The sequence below is a fragment of the Haliotis rubra genome, unplaced genomic scaffold, assembly GCF_003918875.1.
Source record: "Haliotis rubra isolate DU_JTF1 unplaced genomic scaffold, ASM391887v1 Scf127, whole genome shotgun sequence".
Lineage (NCBI taxonomy): Eukaryota > Metazoa > Mollusca > Gastropoda > Lepetellida > Haliotidae > Haliotis > Haliotis rubra.
The window spans coordinates 364,172-381,671 of record NW_025765192.1 but is presented as its reverse complement, the minus strand read 5'-3'; the positions used below and the strand labels follow the sequence as shown (position 1 = coordinate 381,671).

The 17,500-nt window shown below is 38.9% G+C and overlaps 1 protein-coding gene across 1 annotated transcript; it reads right to left on the bottom strand.

Moving 5' to 3' along the window:
* Positions 1–2,767: 2,767 nt before the first annotated feature.
* LOC124266658 (folliculin-interacting protein 2-like) lies at positions 2,768–17,142 on the bottom strand. Its single transcript, XM_046701459.1, is given in 22 exon segments — positions 2,768–3,297; positions 3,616–3,731; positions 4,297–4,432; positions 5,004–5,065; positions 5,503–5,671; positions 6,002–6,112; positions 6,582–7,375; positions 7,407–7,809; positions 8,637–8,689; positions 9,030–9,147; positions 9,826–9,977; positions 9,980–10,000; positions 10,559–10,679; positions 10,975–11,045; positions 11,269–11,429; positions 12,525–12,605; positions 12,863–12,954; positions 13,086–13,148; positions 13,912–14,012; positions 14,688–14,756; positions 15,087–15,210; positions 16,702–17,142. Coding segments are annotated over 22 exon segments (3,192 nt in total). The 5' UTR covers positions 16,803–17,142; the 3' UTR covers positions 2,768–3,224.
* Between the last annotated feature and the right edge of the window lie 358 nt (positions 17,143–17,500).

Below are 17,500 nucleotides of genomic sequence, written 5' to 3'. Positions count from 1 at the left end.
CCTGGTTCACTACAGGACAATAGGTTTTCACATCCAGCTTACACTTAACAATACAACTGACACTGTTTAATTTCATTTATTCCATTTCATAGAACACCTGTCTCAGGGGTGATTGTTCTCTTCTGAAAAGGGTTTGGCACATCCCTGTTCACAGAAACAAACATCATCATAAATAAGTTAAATGTCAGTCTTTGGGCAACATTATTTTGCTGTGAAGAACAACAAACTAAGGACCATGTTGAAGCAGGTTGAAAGGAAGCCTCAAACCAGAGGCCCTATGAAAACCCTAATATTTACTATGAACACAAACATCAAACTATGGACGTGTCATAATTCTTATATTTAATATTAAGGCCAGACCAATTTTATATCTTGATTTACAGTTTTTGTCCTCAGAAAAAAGGCAGGAGGAAAAAAATAATCACCAGTCATAATATTCCTTCTTAATACTTAAAGTATTTCACCTTTGGCAATTTATGAAGTGTATATGGGGCAAAAAAAAATTACAATCTAAAAAAGATTTTCTTTTAAGTTTACAAATTTGGCCAATACAAACATTAGGATTTTATTTTTTGAGAGGGGAAAATTGATTTTTATTTTATATTTTCTTGAAGAAAAAAAAAAAAACGACCAGCAGGTCTATAAAACAAGAAATAAAATTGGTCTGGCCTAAAGTAAAGGTCAAACTCATATAGTATCAACATTCACAATCACTGTATTACAGAAGATGCGTAAACAAATATTTCGACACAATCCCAAGCATCATAACATCACTTTGTTATGAAATATAGAACAGCAAATGGGACCTCGAAGAGTTCAAGGATCAGATACAAATATCACAGAGTTTATGTTTCAGCATGTAATATCAGATTCCACTGACACGAATCATTATGCGGACACAAGTACCTACAATGTCATGTTTATCACATGGGCGTGTCATGCTTAGAAACAGCGTTAGAAAGACATATAGGTATATAGACCCTACCCTAGTACTATATAAAAGGATCCTTTTATATAGTACTAGGGTAGGGTCTATATACCTATATGTCTTTCTAACGCTGTTTCTAAGCGTGACACGCCCCTGTGATGTTTATGACATTTTCACAACATGTAAAGCACACTCACAAGTGATTGCACTTGAATAACAACAATCATTACACTCGTGGCTCAGCCTTTACCATAACTGCATCAACAGCTGTGACATTTACAGGAAATAGTTCCAATAATCAGAAAGGTTTATTTAATTCTGAGAACACTTTAAATAAAAATTTGAAATGTCTGGGTGGATTTTGAGATCACAAGCCACAATTTGTGACAACTTAACATTTGAAACCTGAAAGTTTGACAAGAGTTTGCTTTGCACCAATGAACCATTTATACATTTAATGGCAATCTCATTAAAATAAGATCTTAGTTCACTGAGCCAAAACAACATTGGTACGGCTTAAGAAAAATCTGTGGACATCCCATTATAGGTCACTGCAGAAAGACTTTCCAGCCAGCCAATCAGAGCATGGCTACCAGATCAATCAGTTTTCAGAACATGTGATCTTTAACACTGAGTATGTCCAATGACAGCTACAGGCTGTACGGTGGATTTCATGCAAATCATCGTCTTATCACTCTGTTCTGTGGGATAAACATGAAAACTGAAGACACCTTCCATTGCTCATGGGAAGTATTATATCGTCCATCCATCAGACATTTTAGAATTTTCTACTGTTCAGATTTCAATTTTGGAATTAAGAACATTATGTTTTCAAAGGTCATTCCCTAAAGCTTGAGCAAGCTGCTTTCTTACTGTTATTCCAGCACTTTGATTCGATTTTGATGAGACTGATTAAACCGACAAATGGTATTCATCTTTAACACAACACTATGAAATGTAGATGTAAGTACCATGTCCTTGGACAGTAGCGTCGTGACAAGATGGCAAACATACTCATTACAATCATTTGAATTATAATGTTTTCCTGACAACTAGTTCAACATTCTTGAAAAGTTCAGAAACAAGTAAAACACAACAGGTCTCCCAAACCATCTAACTTTCAGATCTGTAACTGTATATGTGCTAAGAATTCATTGTAAAAAGATCAGCTGAAGATCAGGAACATGGCAAGATTTGACCAGTTTAATACCATACTTCAGGCCAAGAGAAACTATTTCACAAATTACACACAAACTATTTTCTACTCTTATTCAGAAAGATCACTTGGACAAGGTAAATAGCTAGAAATGTCAACATATTCTATAATGAGAACAAGGTTTGCTTAAGGCCAAAGTGTATACATGTATAAATATAAATTGAAATCACTGACCAGGACTTTCACAAGAATAGTTATTATTCTACCAACACTGTCTACCAACTCTACTTCCTACTCAGGGTTAGAACTTGATTACTAGCACTCCAGCCACAGGCTAGTACAAATTCCTGTACGCTACTACCAATTTCACAATTTACCTATATTTTCACATTTTAAGGGCATTATATCTTTACCCAGCTAGTTGGGTTTAGTTCTAACCCTGCAACTGAAACAATAAGCACCAGGCTGTATTCAATAAGGGACCGTTCATAATTTATGGCAAGGGGGTGGTGGTGATGATTTTAAGGGGGGTCACCCATTTTGTTCTGGGGTGCGGGACGGGGTTCAGCATTTTGTACACATGTACTAGCGGGGGTCAGCAATTTTGTACACAAAATTATTAAAACATTATGCTTAAAAAATTGGGGAGAGGAGGGGGGTCATTGATTTTGTACATGACATGCTTTATACATAAATTTTAAGGGGGTCAGTCACATTGTACATGCTTCTCCATAGAAATCATCACCCCCCCAAAGCCATAAATTATGAACGGTCCCTAACAAGTCTATAGAAGACCATAAACCACACATATCAATTCATCATGTCAACATGTATGTACAGTTAGCCTTCAGTGCATCACACAGACAAACGTCTGTATTCCCCCGGGTCAAGGGGTTGTTGCTGTAGTGTGCTGCTGTAGATGTTTCACTGCTGAATGAGGTAGATGATCTCGATGGGTCGACTACCATCAGTTGACAATGCAGCATGGAAGGGCAATGAAGGGCACCAGATTCTCCAGAACATCAGGTGTGAGATGGAGTTCCACCTCGGCATCTCTCTCTGGGCGTGAAGATATAGAGCAACCATATAAGGGTTGTCTGTCACGATGGTCACCAGTGGAAATTTCCTGGCCTGGTGTGTTCAGTTGACGCTGAAGGATGGAGAGTGTGTACTGCTGATGGCTGCCAGGAGTGGATGGTCACTTGTATCAAACCTGGACATGGCACACAAGATCATTATAACATAACTCACAAAATGGGTTAGTCCACGCCGATTCTATGCACATACAGCTATTTTGCTCACCTGATGCCATGTTCAGTTGGGTCATGCAAAACAAACACTCTGCCAAAACCCTTCTCCGCCACTACTTTCAAATTTCATGAATGCTATGTCCCCTGCACACCCTGTCTGTACTGACCAGTATTCCTGAACCAATTTCTACCCCAGAAATATCAAAAGGAAGAAAGAAACATTTCTTTGGTGTCACAGATTAACAATGTATCAGAATGAATGAAATATTAAGTATGCTTACCCCAGCATGTGAGCAAGTTCCTTCATGTTCTTCCGTGATGAACCTTTGACGTACTCTGACAACATCTGACTCTTGAAGTAGATTTCCTGCAGACGGTCCTCCACATGCATCAGACACTGAAAAGAAGGGACACCAAATTAAATCTGCTACTCGATCATTTTATGAAATAATAGCTGCTACTATTAATGGTCAATCAAAGACATGATTGAGCCTTCATGATGCTCAGAATGGTATTTCAGTCATATCAAAGCATCTCAAATAAACATGCCTACAAGGAGGGAAAAGCCAACAGCGACATAAGTAGACCTTGGCATAACCTCTGGGTATGGGAAAGGCACTGTCAATTTGTAATTCAGTAATGTTTCAGTGTTTGCACAATAGGATGTGCAAATTAAGATCAAGTGTGATCAAATTGCAGCCATTTTGAGCACCAAGGGTTGTCGAAACCCATAACCTTAAGATCCTTGAAGCCATGGGAGGCAACTTTGCTGAGCTCATAGATACCTTTCACATGTAACCTAAATGGAGTAACTCAATGAAAGGTATAAGTATCCCAAACATTTTGTCCATTTAAATTACTGCAGCTAGAGAATTATTAGCTACAATTTATAAAGACCCAATATAACTTGATTAGACAAATGATACTGACTTCAACAAAATCCCCACCAACTTTATACTTACAAATTCTGGACTCATCTTCAACTTCCATAGGCTGAGCACAGATTCAATGAGGTTACAAACAAGTTGTGATGTCATCCAGGTCATTGTAGCAGACGGCGACTTATCCAGCAGACGACTACTTGCAACCTCAACCGTCCTGAGGAGGAGACGTACAACAGAGTATAGAGAGGGTAGGGAACCAACAAACTCAGGCAAACAGTCACTGGCTGAGTGAGTTCATGACCAAAAGACAGTGGCAAAACATTTAATCATCCTGAAGTCAACATATCACCAAGGTCTTTGGATATGGAATCTCGACCAGGCAAAGAGGGGGAGATAGCATGAGAAAAAATAAGGAGGACCTCTCTTCATTCCAGTGATGTTGCTGCTAACATATTGCACCTGGGTAATGTCACAATAAAATCTGTTTTGTTAGGGCTTTTTATTTTCTTCTATGTCATTACCAAATTTGATACCAAAAACAACTTTTGGACATTCAGATGGTGATAAGTCAACATCCTAGAAATTAAACTGATCTCACATCAAGTATTTAAAGAAGAAAAATAAGTCATCTCTCACAAAATTGTATCTCGTCAAAGGATCTACAGACACAGGAAATATGTCAGAGGATTACTGACTCATCCAAATAACCTTCAAGAACATTGTTTTCGAAACACAAAGGACACTTTTCATCGTTTACAATGTCTTGAAATTATCCCACAACTCACCAATTATCTGTGTCTGCCACAATACACACAGCCTCGCCGATCGGTTCATCAAGAACAGAATTCTGAAACAGAAAACATTTTTGATAACACACTACTTGTGGGTGAGTGATTGTGCTCCCATTATTTCATCAGGATGTGTCTGTTTAAAGTGTTTGGAAAGCCCAAAGTTGTTACACAGGCCAATGCTGACAACCAAGGATCATAATTTGCGTGAACCTAGCACGGAAGACTGACTTATGGAATTGGATGCAGTTGTAGAAAGCGATCTTAGTGCTAAGGTGATCGTAACTCTCATACTTTTATACAACTGGCGTAGCGCTAAGGTTGCCTTGTACAACGGCACCTTGGAAAAAGCATATTTGGTTGTAAAGTTCTCCCTTGAGTACAGATTTGAATATTTATTATAATTTAACGCCCTCGTATAGCTGCATTACTGCCGAGTGTAGCGTTAAACAACAAATAAACCTCACAGAATCTAAATGATAACAACCAATCTCACCTGAGAGGCCAACTGTAAGTCATTGAGCATCTTCTGACGGAAGTTCTGGTCTGAGGTGCCGTGAAGGACGAAGTCGGACATGTAGTGATCGGAGTACCCAGCTAAGAGCGACCTTCCGAAGTTTCTATCGAATGTCTTGATGCTAAACGGTGACACATCTGCTGGCAAGCTGTAATGGAAAGATTTCACTGACATCAACAGAAGACGGAAGTTTCATTTGAAAGCAGTTTTCAAAGGTGGTCCCTAACAGTCAAGGTACTAGTAATCCGTAGACCAACTCAGGCATGTGAAGAGGATAGGACAAATTATTCACTGACAGCTACAGAAACAGTTCATGGTACTACTTCCCCACAGCAGGTAGATAATTATCATGATTTGATTTCCTGTTATATCATGAATTATATTAATAAACATCATGTGAAATTGTGTTTGATTTTCAAATTCATCCATATTTTCCATGACTGATGAAGATTATAGATTATATTGATCCTCAACATACTCAGGCATGGGGAGCTCCTTGCAGTGGTTGATGGGGTCGAAGGGCTCCACGTCAGTGCTGCTGGCAGAGGAGAGATGTCGTCTTCTGCCTAGCTCCGTGGGTGTTACCGATCTGAGGAAACAGTCACCAATATTAGACGAGGTGAGAACTATGATTAAGATGACAGTGAAATATTGAAAATTAGAGTCCCAAGTCAACCTGTCATCAAATTCTGCTTCCGCTACATGTACTAGATTAACCTTCAGCAGTGTTGACATAAATGTAATAAAGTAACACCCTCAATGATCTCCATTAAGCCTTTTAATTTGTTTGTTGCTTAGAACCACACCCATCAAAATGTGCAACAAACAATGCCCTGTAAACAATGGAATTTGGGCCAGACAATGAGGTGATTGATGCTGTGAATAATGATCCTGGCTGACATGATGTCCACCAAGTCATCGAGTCTGCCAAACTGATCCAGTAAATTGCCTCTTACAACAACCAGCGGTTGCTTGGGACCCCACTGGCGCTAACAAGTCTGAAAAGGTCAAATTTCTCACCATGATGTCAACCCCAACTTTGACTGATACAGACTCACCTGCATCTGCCTGGTAGTGTGGTCGGTCGAGTAGAAAGACCAACTTTGTCCATACTGTTCTGTCTCGACATGGACGACCTCTGCTGCTTCTGCAGCTCGGGTACAACATCCTCCAACACCTTGACACCATCAGTCACTCGGGGTCCATCGGTGGGGCTGGCAAGAGGGTGGTTGACCACTCTCTCATGATCAGCCACATCATCAATAGTCTTTGCCTCTATCCCATCCACGAAATATTCCTCGAACATGCTATTGGAACCTTCCTTCTGAAACATTTTTCTCACCTCACTAGTGCTCAGCTTCGGATCAGACTCTGACCCTGAAGATTGCAATTGCTGGGAAAGAACAGACACTACTTTGGCACTAGATCCTTTCGAATCAGACACCATATCATTCACAGTCCCATCACTTATTCTACCATTCTGTAACACTGAACCACTGTCTTTGCGGACATGATTCACATTTTCCACACGAAGACTTTCCATGACCTTAGCTGTGGATAACCTACATTCCTTGGAGTCCATATTTCCTTCTTTGTCCATTCCAAACACAGGGTCCTGCCCATCAATGACATCACCACTGTCAAACATTTTACCACCATCTGTCACATTATAACCATCAATCACATTATGACTGTCAGTCATGTTACCTCCGTCAATCATGTTACCTCCGTCTATCACAATTCCTCCATCTATCACATTACCTCCATCTATCACATTACCACCATCAAAGACATTCACAGAGGTGTCTGAATTGCCAGTTCCCCTTTCCTTCAGAACAGATCCCACATCTTGAGATTTCTTAACACTGATATCAGTCAACTCTATACATCCCCCCAATCCTGTGATAGGTCTTATCCTGCACCTCCTGCAACCACTCCTCAGTCCGGCTACGGACCCGCTTCAACTTGTCCATCCTGTCTCTATCACAGTTACATGCCCCTGACACATGCTTCTCCGTCAACGCAGAACAGCTGTTGTTGGCATTGCCCTCCTCCTCTCCAGGGCCGAAGTCTAGGATGGTCTTCTCGCTCTCGGATGGGGAGGTGTCAAAGAACATGTCATTAATGAAGTCATCCAGCTTCCCTTGCTCTTTTCGCTCATGGACGTCGCTGCAGCGGATGAAGTAGCTGAGGACGTACAGGAACTTCTTGACCAAGTCCTGCTTGCGGCCCACCACCACCGTCCTGGCCAGTTTTAGGGGGAAGCCAATAGCACCATATAGATCCCTACAATAATAACGGAACCCTGTAGTCATACACAGATATCTCCCAAGCAAAATCACTACATGGCACATACACTTGTGAAAAACACCCTTACCAGTTCAAGAAGATCCCACCACTAAAATATTAATATAACATCAATCAATTTTATGAAACAATTCTTGAGGTAACCCAACTAAACTTCTTAAAATACTCATCATAAATGCATTACTATTGTTGAGCTAGGCCAACATTTATGAATATCAAATAGGAATTCTTCGGGGTGGTGGGGTAGCCTAATGGTTAAAGCGTTGGCTCGTCACGCTGAAGGCCCGGGTTCGAATCCCCACATGGGCACAATGTGTGAAGCCCATTTCTGGTGTCCCCCGCCGTGATGTTGCTGGAATATTGCTAAAAGCGGCATAAAACCAAACTCAGTCAGTCAGTTAGTCCAACAGTCTTCAATAAACCGAATGTTTAAAACAATAGTTCAGCACTGAACCAATCACATTTACACAACACTTCCGAGTGAGTGAGTATGGCATAATGCCACTTTTAGCAATATTCCAGCAATATCACGGCGGGGGAAACCAGAAATAGGCTTCACACATTGCACCAATGTTGGGTCTTCAGCGTGATGAGCCAACACAAAAACCACTAGGCTACAACACTTCCGAAAGTCTGATGGGGGAATTTAGTGTTGGAGTTGGCACATATGTCAGTTGTAAGAGTTACCACTAACAGTATTGCTCATGAGATCAGTTATTAACAGGCTGGAATCTTACTGAGTGTTGCATAAAACAACCCTCACACTATAGTTATGAACAAAACATGAAAAATCAGGCAACACTTACCCCAACTGTGCCCATAAAGGATTGTATGGATGTGTCTTTGCCAAAGTGTCCAGCTGGAAATTGAATAATTCTTTGTCAAACAACCGCATGGCTCAAGCATTAAATTAACTCAAAACTATTTTTCACCATGGGACCTTTGAAATGCCCAGTTCAATATGTTGATACTGATATTTCTAATCAGTGACCTTTCTAGGATGAGAGAGCAAACATTTTCTAAAGCCATAGTCCTGTAGGGAATAACTGAGTATGTGACAAGATTGACAAGCATACCAGTCGTGCATCATCACCAACCAACCCTATTTATTTGTGGGAAGCATGGCTTCCAAAGACTGAACCTGTGGTTTTGTAAACAATTCAGTTCTAATGTTCTCAGCAAGCACATGACAAACTTACCCACTTCGCAGAGTGTTTTTCCAAGTAAGTTTTAGAGGATGTTCCCCCGGCGGGTGTGACGGTCGGGACCCAGGCTAGGTGATGGGTGAGCACTGCCGACACCAATGTACTCACAAAACTGCAATCATCATCATCATCATCATCATCATCTGTACGTTAATGGCATCATACATTAATAATGTTAGCCCCCCGTAACATATGAAGCCACAAAATATATAATAGACTTAACTGGACACATTTATAATTTTTCGTAATTTTTCATCATCCACTATCTATCATGCCATCAACTAAAGCAAAGGCGAATTATTCAGAGTGAGTGAGTGGGTGAGTATGTCTTAACGCCTCTTTTAGCAATATTCCAGCAATATCACAGCGGGGGACCATTGCAATGGGTAAATTATTTAGATCAATAAGAAAGGAAAACATTTAAAAGGTACACTTTGTTTCATTAGCCAACTCCTTTACTTGTATTGCGTGCATCAAGTTGTCAAGAATAATATATAAAACATTTATGTAAGAAAGAAATCGTTCCGAACCCTACTCAAGTATTGTTAGGTTTAAGTTTAGGTAAAAACACATGCAGCCGGAAAAAATTATTATAAAGGTTTTCTCAACAATACTGAAAAGAGTAAATAACTACAAAAAATACAAGCATTGTACTGACATCCCAAACTATACTCTCAATTACAAGCTTACAAGTCCAAAGACTGAAAGGTACTATTTGTGCAGTATTCAATGACCATCAAGAGTTGTCTCCCTTCCCTTACAGTACTGCCATAAATCAAAACAAACTTACAAATTGGTTGACTTGTTGTCAAACTTGGCAGCCAATGACATGAATTCATTGATGAATTTTTCACAGAACACATAGCGATGGTTACTGAATGACATCATGTTCAGCCACACTGGATCTGGCAGCCTGGGGGCTGTGTACAAGTCATGCACATCATTCCGCGGAATACATCTAGTGCCTGAAAATATAACATTTGTTGACATGAACTTCACCGATTGAGATAATATCATATCTTGTCAAAAACTGCTCAACTCAAGACCTTACAAAGGAATTAAAGGAATTAACCAACTCTTAACATCTAGGTCTGGTCATATTGTATACTTAATTATAAAATGTTCTCGTCACGATATGGCTGAAATATTGCCGATGTGACGATAAATATTAACTCACTCACTCATATTGTATACTTGCAATTTTCTACTTATGATTGGTATCCATGACAACCAAGCCATCATCATGAAGATTAAGTTTACATTTTTTCTGGTTACTTCAATAACTGTGATTTTGTCCAAAGTTACATATGCTAGTCAAAGGTTACTTCATGGATGGGTGGTCAAGCTTTTTGATGAGTTGACCGAATCTCACCATATTGCGACAACAGACCTTTCCTCACAATATCACTCACTGGATAGTCTGGTCCAGATTAAAATATCCACAGAACATACAATATTTACAGTCCTATACAGTCGTATAGCTGAGAGCAGAGCTACACAAGCAAGAACAAAAGCCTGCCTACCTCCATCACCATGGGAATGAATTTCTGTCGATTGAAATACGATCTCTCCACCAGTGCTGCCAACCTTTCAACATGACCCTCGAACAACGTGATGTGAGAGAAGAAGAAGTTTTGGAACAACCTGAAAATCACAACAGCCATTTGAAACAAGGAATAAATTCAGTCAATGATTAATTTAGTTTAGTTGATATTGTTGATATTGTTCAAACCTGATTAATATATTCATCAAATAAGAATGTTCGCAGAATATCATCAGTTGGAGAGATGTGGGGTAAAATATGTATCCATCTGATACATCAGAACAGTTTCCAAATGCATCAACAATGTACTTGTTCTGTTTTTAATTGTAATTTAAGTAATGCTGGAAGCATCTTTTGATTTGATTTCTTTGTTATTCCCTTTATTCTAATACTTACTTGTCTTCTTCATTTGAACCAAACAGAATTCCAAGAGCAATCTTGCATTTTCTTTTTCTTGGAAGAGAATTCTGCAAAAACCATACACATGTATTCCACAGACCCAGACCCATAATCATAGCTCTCTCGTCTCTCGTCAGTATATAACTTATGTGTAATAACTTCAGTCTCCACATAGAAAAAAATAAAGGCCTGAATGATTAATTTTCAGCGAGTGTTTTAGTGTTTGATTGTCCTCAACTCTTTTCGCCATATCCATGGTCCCACTAACTCAAACTGCTTCCAGTATCCTACCTCCTGTTTCTGCAGCTGATCCATGGATGCAGTCTTTCTGCTCAAACTCTGCAGTGATGTGGTCTGTGTCCTCATCCACCGTCGATGTAGGCTGTTGTAGCTGCTGGTGCTGTTGCCACTCGGGGACGGCACCGGGGTGTGGAAACTTCCACTTGATGTAACTGTACAGAGACAACACTGGTTCAACATTTAGATGCAAACATTTTATAATGGCTAGGCTACAGGCAACAATGGTTACACCAACAGAGGGTGAGTGAGTGAGTGAGTAAGTGAGTGAGTGAGTGAGTGGGTGAGTGAATGGTCTTACGCCACTTTTAGCAATATTCCAGCAATATGATGGTGAGGCACAGCAGACATGGGCTTTACACATTGTACCCAGTGGGAAATCAAACCCTCAAACCCATGTCTTTGGCATAACGAGCAAACGCATTAACCACTACGCTACCCCACCGCCCCTTTACACCAACAGAAAGTCTAGACCAGAAGGAAGTCAGGGTTAATATGCCTGACAAATATGTTTATCCGATGTGAAAGACTGGGTAAGTGCTGATTTGCATCAGCCTGAGTATTCTAACTACAGTCAAATCCCGATGAGTAGAATCGCTGGGGACCAAGTAATAAATTCGACTTATCGATGTATTCGAGACATAAGTATGTCTATGAGGGTAGAAAAAAAGATGATCCAGTCCTAATTTCTCCGCCTAAGCATTTGTTTATCTAATGATTTCCCTATCACTAATAGGGGCACCTTATCAGTTCCAGTCTGATTAGCACAGACAGTGATTTCCGTAGAATCACTAATCTGCCTTTTGAACTCACCCGTCAATGGCGGAAAGGTGTGACCAGGGCTGGTTTGTTAATTGGATCAGTTTGCTACACCAATCAACTTCTCATTGACTGACTTCGGCTTATGTATACAAGATTGCTGATGGTGGAATCTCATGGGACCAAATTTCCTTCTCGAGTCATCGTGTGTATTTATGAGACGAATTCGTGTAACCAGTATTCAAATGATGACAACTATAACAGGGAATGGTCGGGACCGACAGGTACTTCGAGTTATGCATAATATTCGAGACACCGGCATTCGACTCATCGGGATTTGACTGTATGTCACAACAGCACGTAAATTTGTAACAGAATCTGCACCAGTGATTGATAGCAAGAACAACCATTCAAGCCACTGGGTATCCATGAATAAGCTTATTCTGCATGAAAACCATACATGGACTATACAAATGTGTCTTTTCACTTACATGATGCAAGGCCACTGTCATCATCAATGGAATCGGTAAAACTGTCATGTGGGGACGGAACTGCCATTGGCATACTCATAGCTGAAACAGTACAAACTGCATTAAAACTTAACTAGTAGCAGTTTGGTATGTACGTGATAAACAATTCTTGAGGTAACCAAACGAAAATTCTTGAAATAATTATCATTTACATCATTACTGTTGAGCTAGGCCAACATTTATGAATATCAAATAGGAATTCCTTAATGATATTACAAATAAAATCCTTCATAGAATCTAAATATTGAACAAAATACTTCAAAAATCTGGATAATCAGTTGTGACAAATTTTAACTTACCCATGTTGGTTCCAGAGCTGGTTCTGCTTGAAATACTTCGTGGCAGAGAGAAGTCTCCTGTGTGGTAACTGCATGAGTCACTGTCCAGCTCACTGCAAAAACAATCAGATATTTTATGACATAATGAATGTAACAGAAAACATGCATAAACATAACAACTTTACAAATGTTTTTTTTTAATAAGTTGACTTATTCTCTTGACGAGAACTGTTGATAAACTTACCATGATTCTCGTTTTGGTTTTTCAGGATAAAACACCTTGCTCAGCATAATTTGTGGAGGGGACCTATAATACGGAAAATGACAATTACATCAGCATAATTCTAAACATAAGGCATAATGATTGATGAAAGATTGAATGCTCATAATTTAATGTAATTCTTGTTATCCTTTCATTATCATGAAACACTTAATTCTACATTTTTTCAAATATTTACCACCTGTATAACATGGTATAATAGGATGGGGCAAAAAATATTCTGCATTATTCCAGCTGTATGCGGGTGTCTGTAAATAAACCTGACGACCTGATCCAGTTATTCGACTGACCGCCTCCGTGGTGTAGTGGTTAGAGCATCCGCCCGGAGCGCGGAAGGTCGCGGGTTCGATCCCCGACCGCCTCATACCAAAAGACGTTAAAATATGGTACTTGTTGGTCCCTGCCTGGCGCTCGGCATTAATGGGTACAACAAGGAATGGTCGGCTCGGAGTATAATGGGTCTGAGTGGGGTATTCATGCTTCACTGCGGCATGGTATCTCAGTGGGCTAGCACTATAAAACCAGCTTCAGTCTGGGCTAGTACAAGCAGCCGCACATACACATACACACGCATGCATATCGTCATATGAGTGAAATATTCTCAAGCACGATGTTAAACCCAATTCCACCACCACCACCACCAGTTTTTCGACTCTTAGGACAAGTGGTTGCGGAAGACCAATTCTAACCCGGATCTTTGATCTAGATGAACATGGTATATATACATAAAATATTATCAGTATTACTATAGTTTTTATCATGTTTATTGCAAACCAATTGGCAGCTGTACCTGATAAAATGCACTTTCAGTGTGGAGCCTTTGTAAGCCATTCCCACGGAACCAAACATCATCTCCTCCAACACCTTGCTGTCACTGCCAAGCTTGGTAAACTGAACAGTAAAATATCATGTCACCATTGTCATCTTATCACGGTCTTACTACATTTATACAGGCTCAAATGCACTTCGGAAATACCTGAATAAAAACTTATTTTTGAATTCATCTTTTGCTGGATGGTCTGCCATTTGCATAGAGTAAGTCTGACACAACCAAAGATGGCATCATCTTATCACTGACATCCACTGTCAGTATAAACATGTCACTACCATTTTCAACTTTAGCAAAAACGAAACTAATACATGTGATAAAACAAGGACAGTGGTTCTATTTACTTGTGTTTCTTAGACTGACTGACTGACTGAGTTTGGTTTTACGCCGCTTTTAGCAATATTCCAGAGAGAACGTCGACATGATGGCTGGAAGCTTGTTTAAATAAACAATTAAACATTGATAAATGTGTTTTTTGTCTGTACTTTACTTCTACAAAAAAATGTAAAATTACTCGAAATTTTTTTTTATTCCTACCTACCCTACATTTTAAAGAGCTGTAATCGGAACCACAAGATATTTTTTATTTGGCCTAGATACTAGATTGGCATATTATCAATATTAATTAAAGACAAAATTGTACATTAGTTACAAATTTGTAACAGACATACACAAGTTTCAGAGCATAAAAGCACTGACAAAAAGTGACTTTAGATAATGACTAAATATGACAATACCTGATATTTGGGAGCATTCTTCTGTCCTGAATGGCTGTTGTCTTCCCTCCCACACAGCCTTCTAGTTGGCTGCACAAACACAAAACACAAACATTTATAATGTTTTCTTCACCATATTCCCCAAAATTGGTAGGACTGATTGTAGAAAGACATCACAATCAATTATCTTGAGTTATTTTTAGTCACTTGTCCTGTATCAAACAATAATAGATCTCTATATGGAAAAACTTTCAAACTTTAAGTGCTATCAGCCAGTCCTCAGACAAATCTAACCAACACAAGCTTTGGTTGACACAATTATATTAATGCCAGTTAATAATTCTCATATGCATCTCTCTTAATTTTTCATATTTTGTAAAATGGAAATGAAAAACAGATTTTACAGAATAAAAGTAATACCTGGTCAGGAGGGTCATCTAATTTTTTTATGGAATCTGAATCAAACATGGGCGTCCTTCCCTTGTCATGGTCGACGTACACAACCAGGCGGACTTTGCTACGATCAAGTTTCGGGGCATTCCCTCTGCAATCAGAACAAGAGTGATGAGCAGTGAGGATTCCTCATCATGTTTCGACAAAATGATGCAGTGATAGAAAAGAGATTGCAGAAGCTTTAGCAGAAAACAGTTTCTGTAGCCATGTAAATGTATTGTTAGTTTGACCTAGTGCTCTTTGGGAGTATTGACTTCAAACTGTTTTTGCATTGTTGGAAGTATACACACTTGGTTTAAATCTTTGTTTAAATCTGCATACAATCTTCCTGATCTTAAGAAACAAAACTTTTTTTCATTTTTATCCATTTAAATTCAGAGGTATTTAAAAATGTAACACTGTATTTTGATATTGAAGTCAAAGCTATAACATTAAACTAAGCATTAAAAATCTCTTCCTCTTTGACGACTGGTCCTGTCAACAGTGTTAAACAGGCTGCTACTACAAGCAGATAAAATTACTTATGTCTTGTACATTAACACCATAGTTGAAACAGAGTAACTCTAAAAATAGATCATTTCCATGCAGGGTCACTTTAAAATGTGAATAAAATTGTATTTCAGTGATATATTATCACTATTATTTATTGTCGTACTAGTATAATGAATATGTCCTTATATCACACAAATAACCATTTAAAGCTATATTAAATGATAACACTATGGTAAAGATGTATTGATTATGTTAAAATAGTAATAAATATTACTGATAATACACCATTACAATTTACAAATATGATCAGTGATAACAGCTTTGCTAGCCACTTAACATGCTTATTGGCAGGCTTGCTCATCAATAGCTACTGCTAGATGAAACTCATTATAGCAAAGATAGAGCTGTCTGTGTACACATTTTGCAACTTCTCAATACACACAGGTGGTGGTGGTGGTAAAGTTTTAGGGCGACATGGACCAATAAGACACTTGCCATGAATTATTGTCTCCCTTTCATAAAATAATAACTTTCTGAAAGTCCTTCAAAACATGTCCACATAGATTGCATTTCAGCTGAGGATTGCATACTGCTAACAGTTGCATGAAAAGGTACATGACTATTCACTGGAGTAGAGGATGACATCAACACTGAGCAGGCAAGCTACACAATGGTTATCAATTTGATTGTTGAAAATGTTGCCCTACATTGAGATCCCAGTTAACCTAAAACTTTGTGAAATAACCACATTAACACTGAAAGAAAATTTGCCCATAAAAATATCAATGCAAGCAATTAGCATTAAAAGAAAAGTATACTAAACATATAATAGAAAAGTATACAAAACATATTATTGATCCTCACTTTCATTTGTCACATTGAGAGATTTAAGAGACATTTATTCAACATGTACATCAACACAAAACATTCACCAAGTTGAATATCCGCATATGTATGTAAAAGGAAATCCAACACAAATTTAAAGATCCATAAAATTTGGTATAGTTACTGAGTAATCACAGTTAAATATGTAAACGACATTTACAAAAACTTCAAATTAAAATAAAGATAAATGTAAAATAATCCTCACCGAAACTTCCTGGAAAATGTCAAATCATTAAGAAAATTGTCTTTCAAAACTGCAGTGGAGGCTAATATTTCTCCAAGGTAATTCTTCATTTCGGATTTCATCCCGCTATATCATTCTACCGACTGCTTACAGTCCCAGCTAGACTTTGACAGCGCAGTATGAAGTCACATGCCTTGTGCCATCACGTGAAAGCTGTCAATACCTGCCGAAGGCGTGAATGTATTGTCCAACCTGGCTTACATGGGCTCGAGCTCTCGCGCGGCCTCGGTCACTGCACCCGACTTGGTCATGTGAATGTCATATGCTTTCGAACAGACAACTGAGTCACTTACAAATTTCGTACTACAGCATTGGTATGAGTTTACGGAGAAGCGACGTGTCTTATTTGACATTACTTTATGAAACGTAGACAGCGTTTTATCACATGAAGTTTAATCAGTTTATATTTTAGTCAAACTGTAAATGGGACGGTGAGTGTTTACAAACAGCATGTGACACAACAACTCGTGACTTCTCACGAGGCTGTTCGAGCGAGTTCGGGAACCTGTTATTACAACTCAGGATGGAGATCGGGTGTTGTATAACGGCATGATTTCGTGTACTTACGATACATTTGGCTCAGATCCTGACCATCTTGAACCAGAATTCCTACAAAATTTTCTGGGTTGAAATAATCGCTGTAAAAGAGCCATACTGACTCCATTTGGCTAACGTCACGCGCTTCTGAACCGTAGTAACATGTAAACCGTTATGTGATTGGTTGATTTGTGGGAATTCCCTTGTTGTGATTGGATACAGG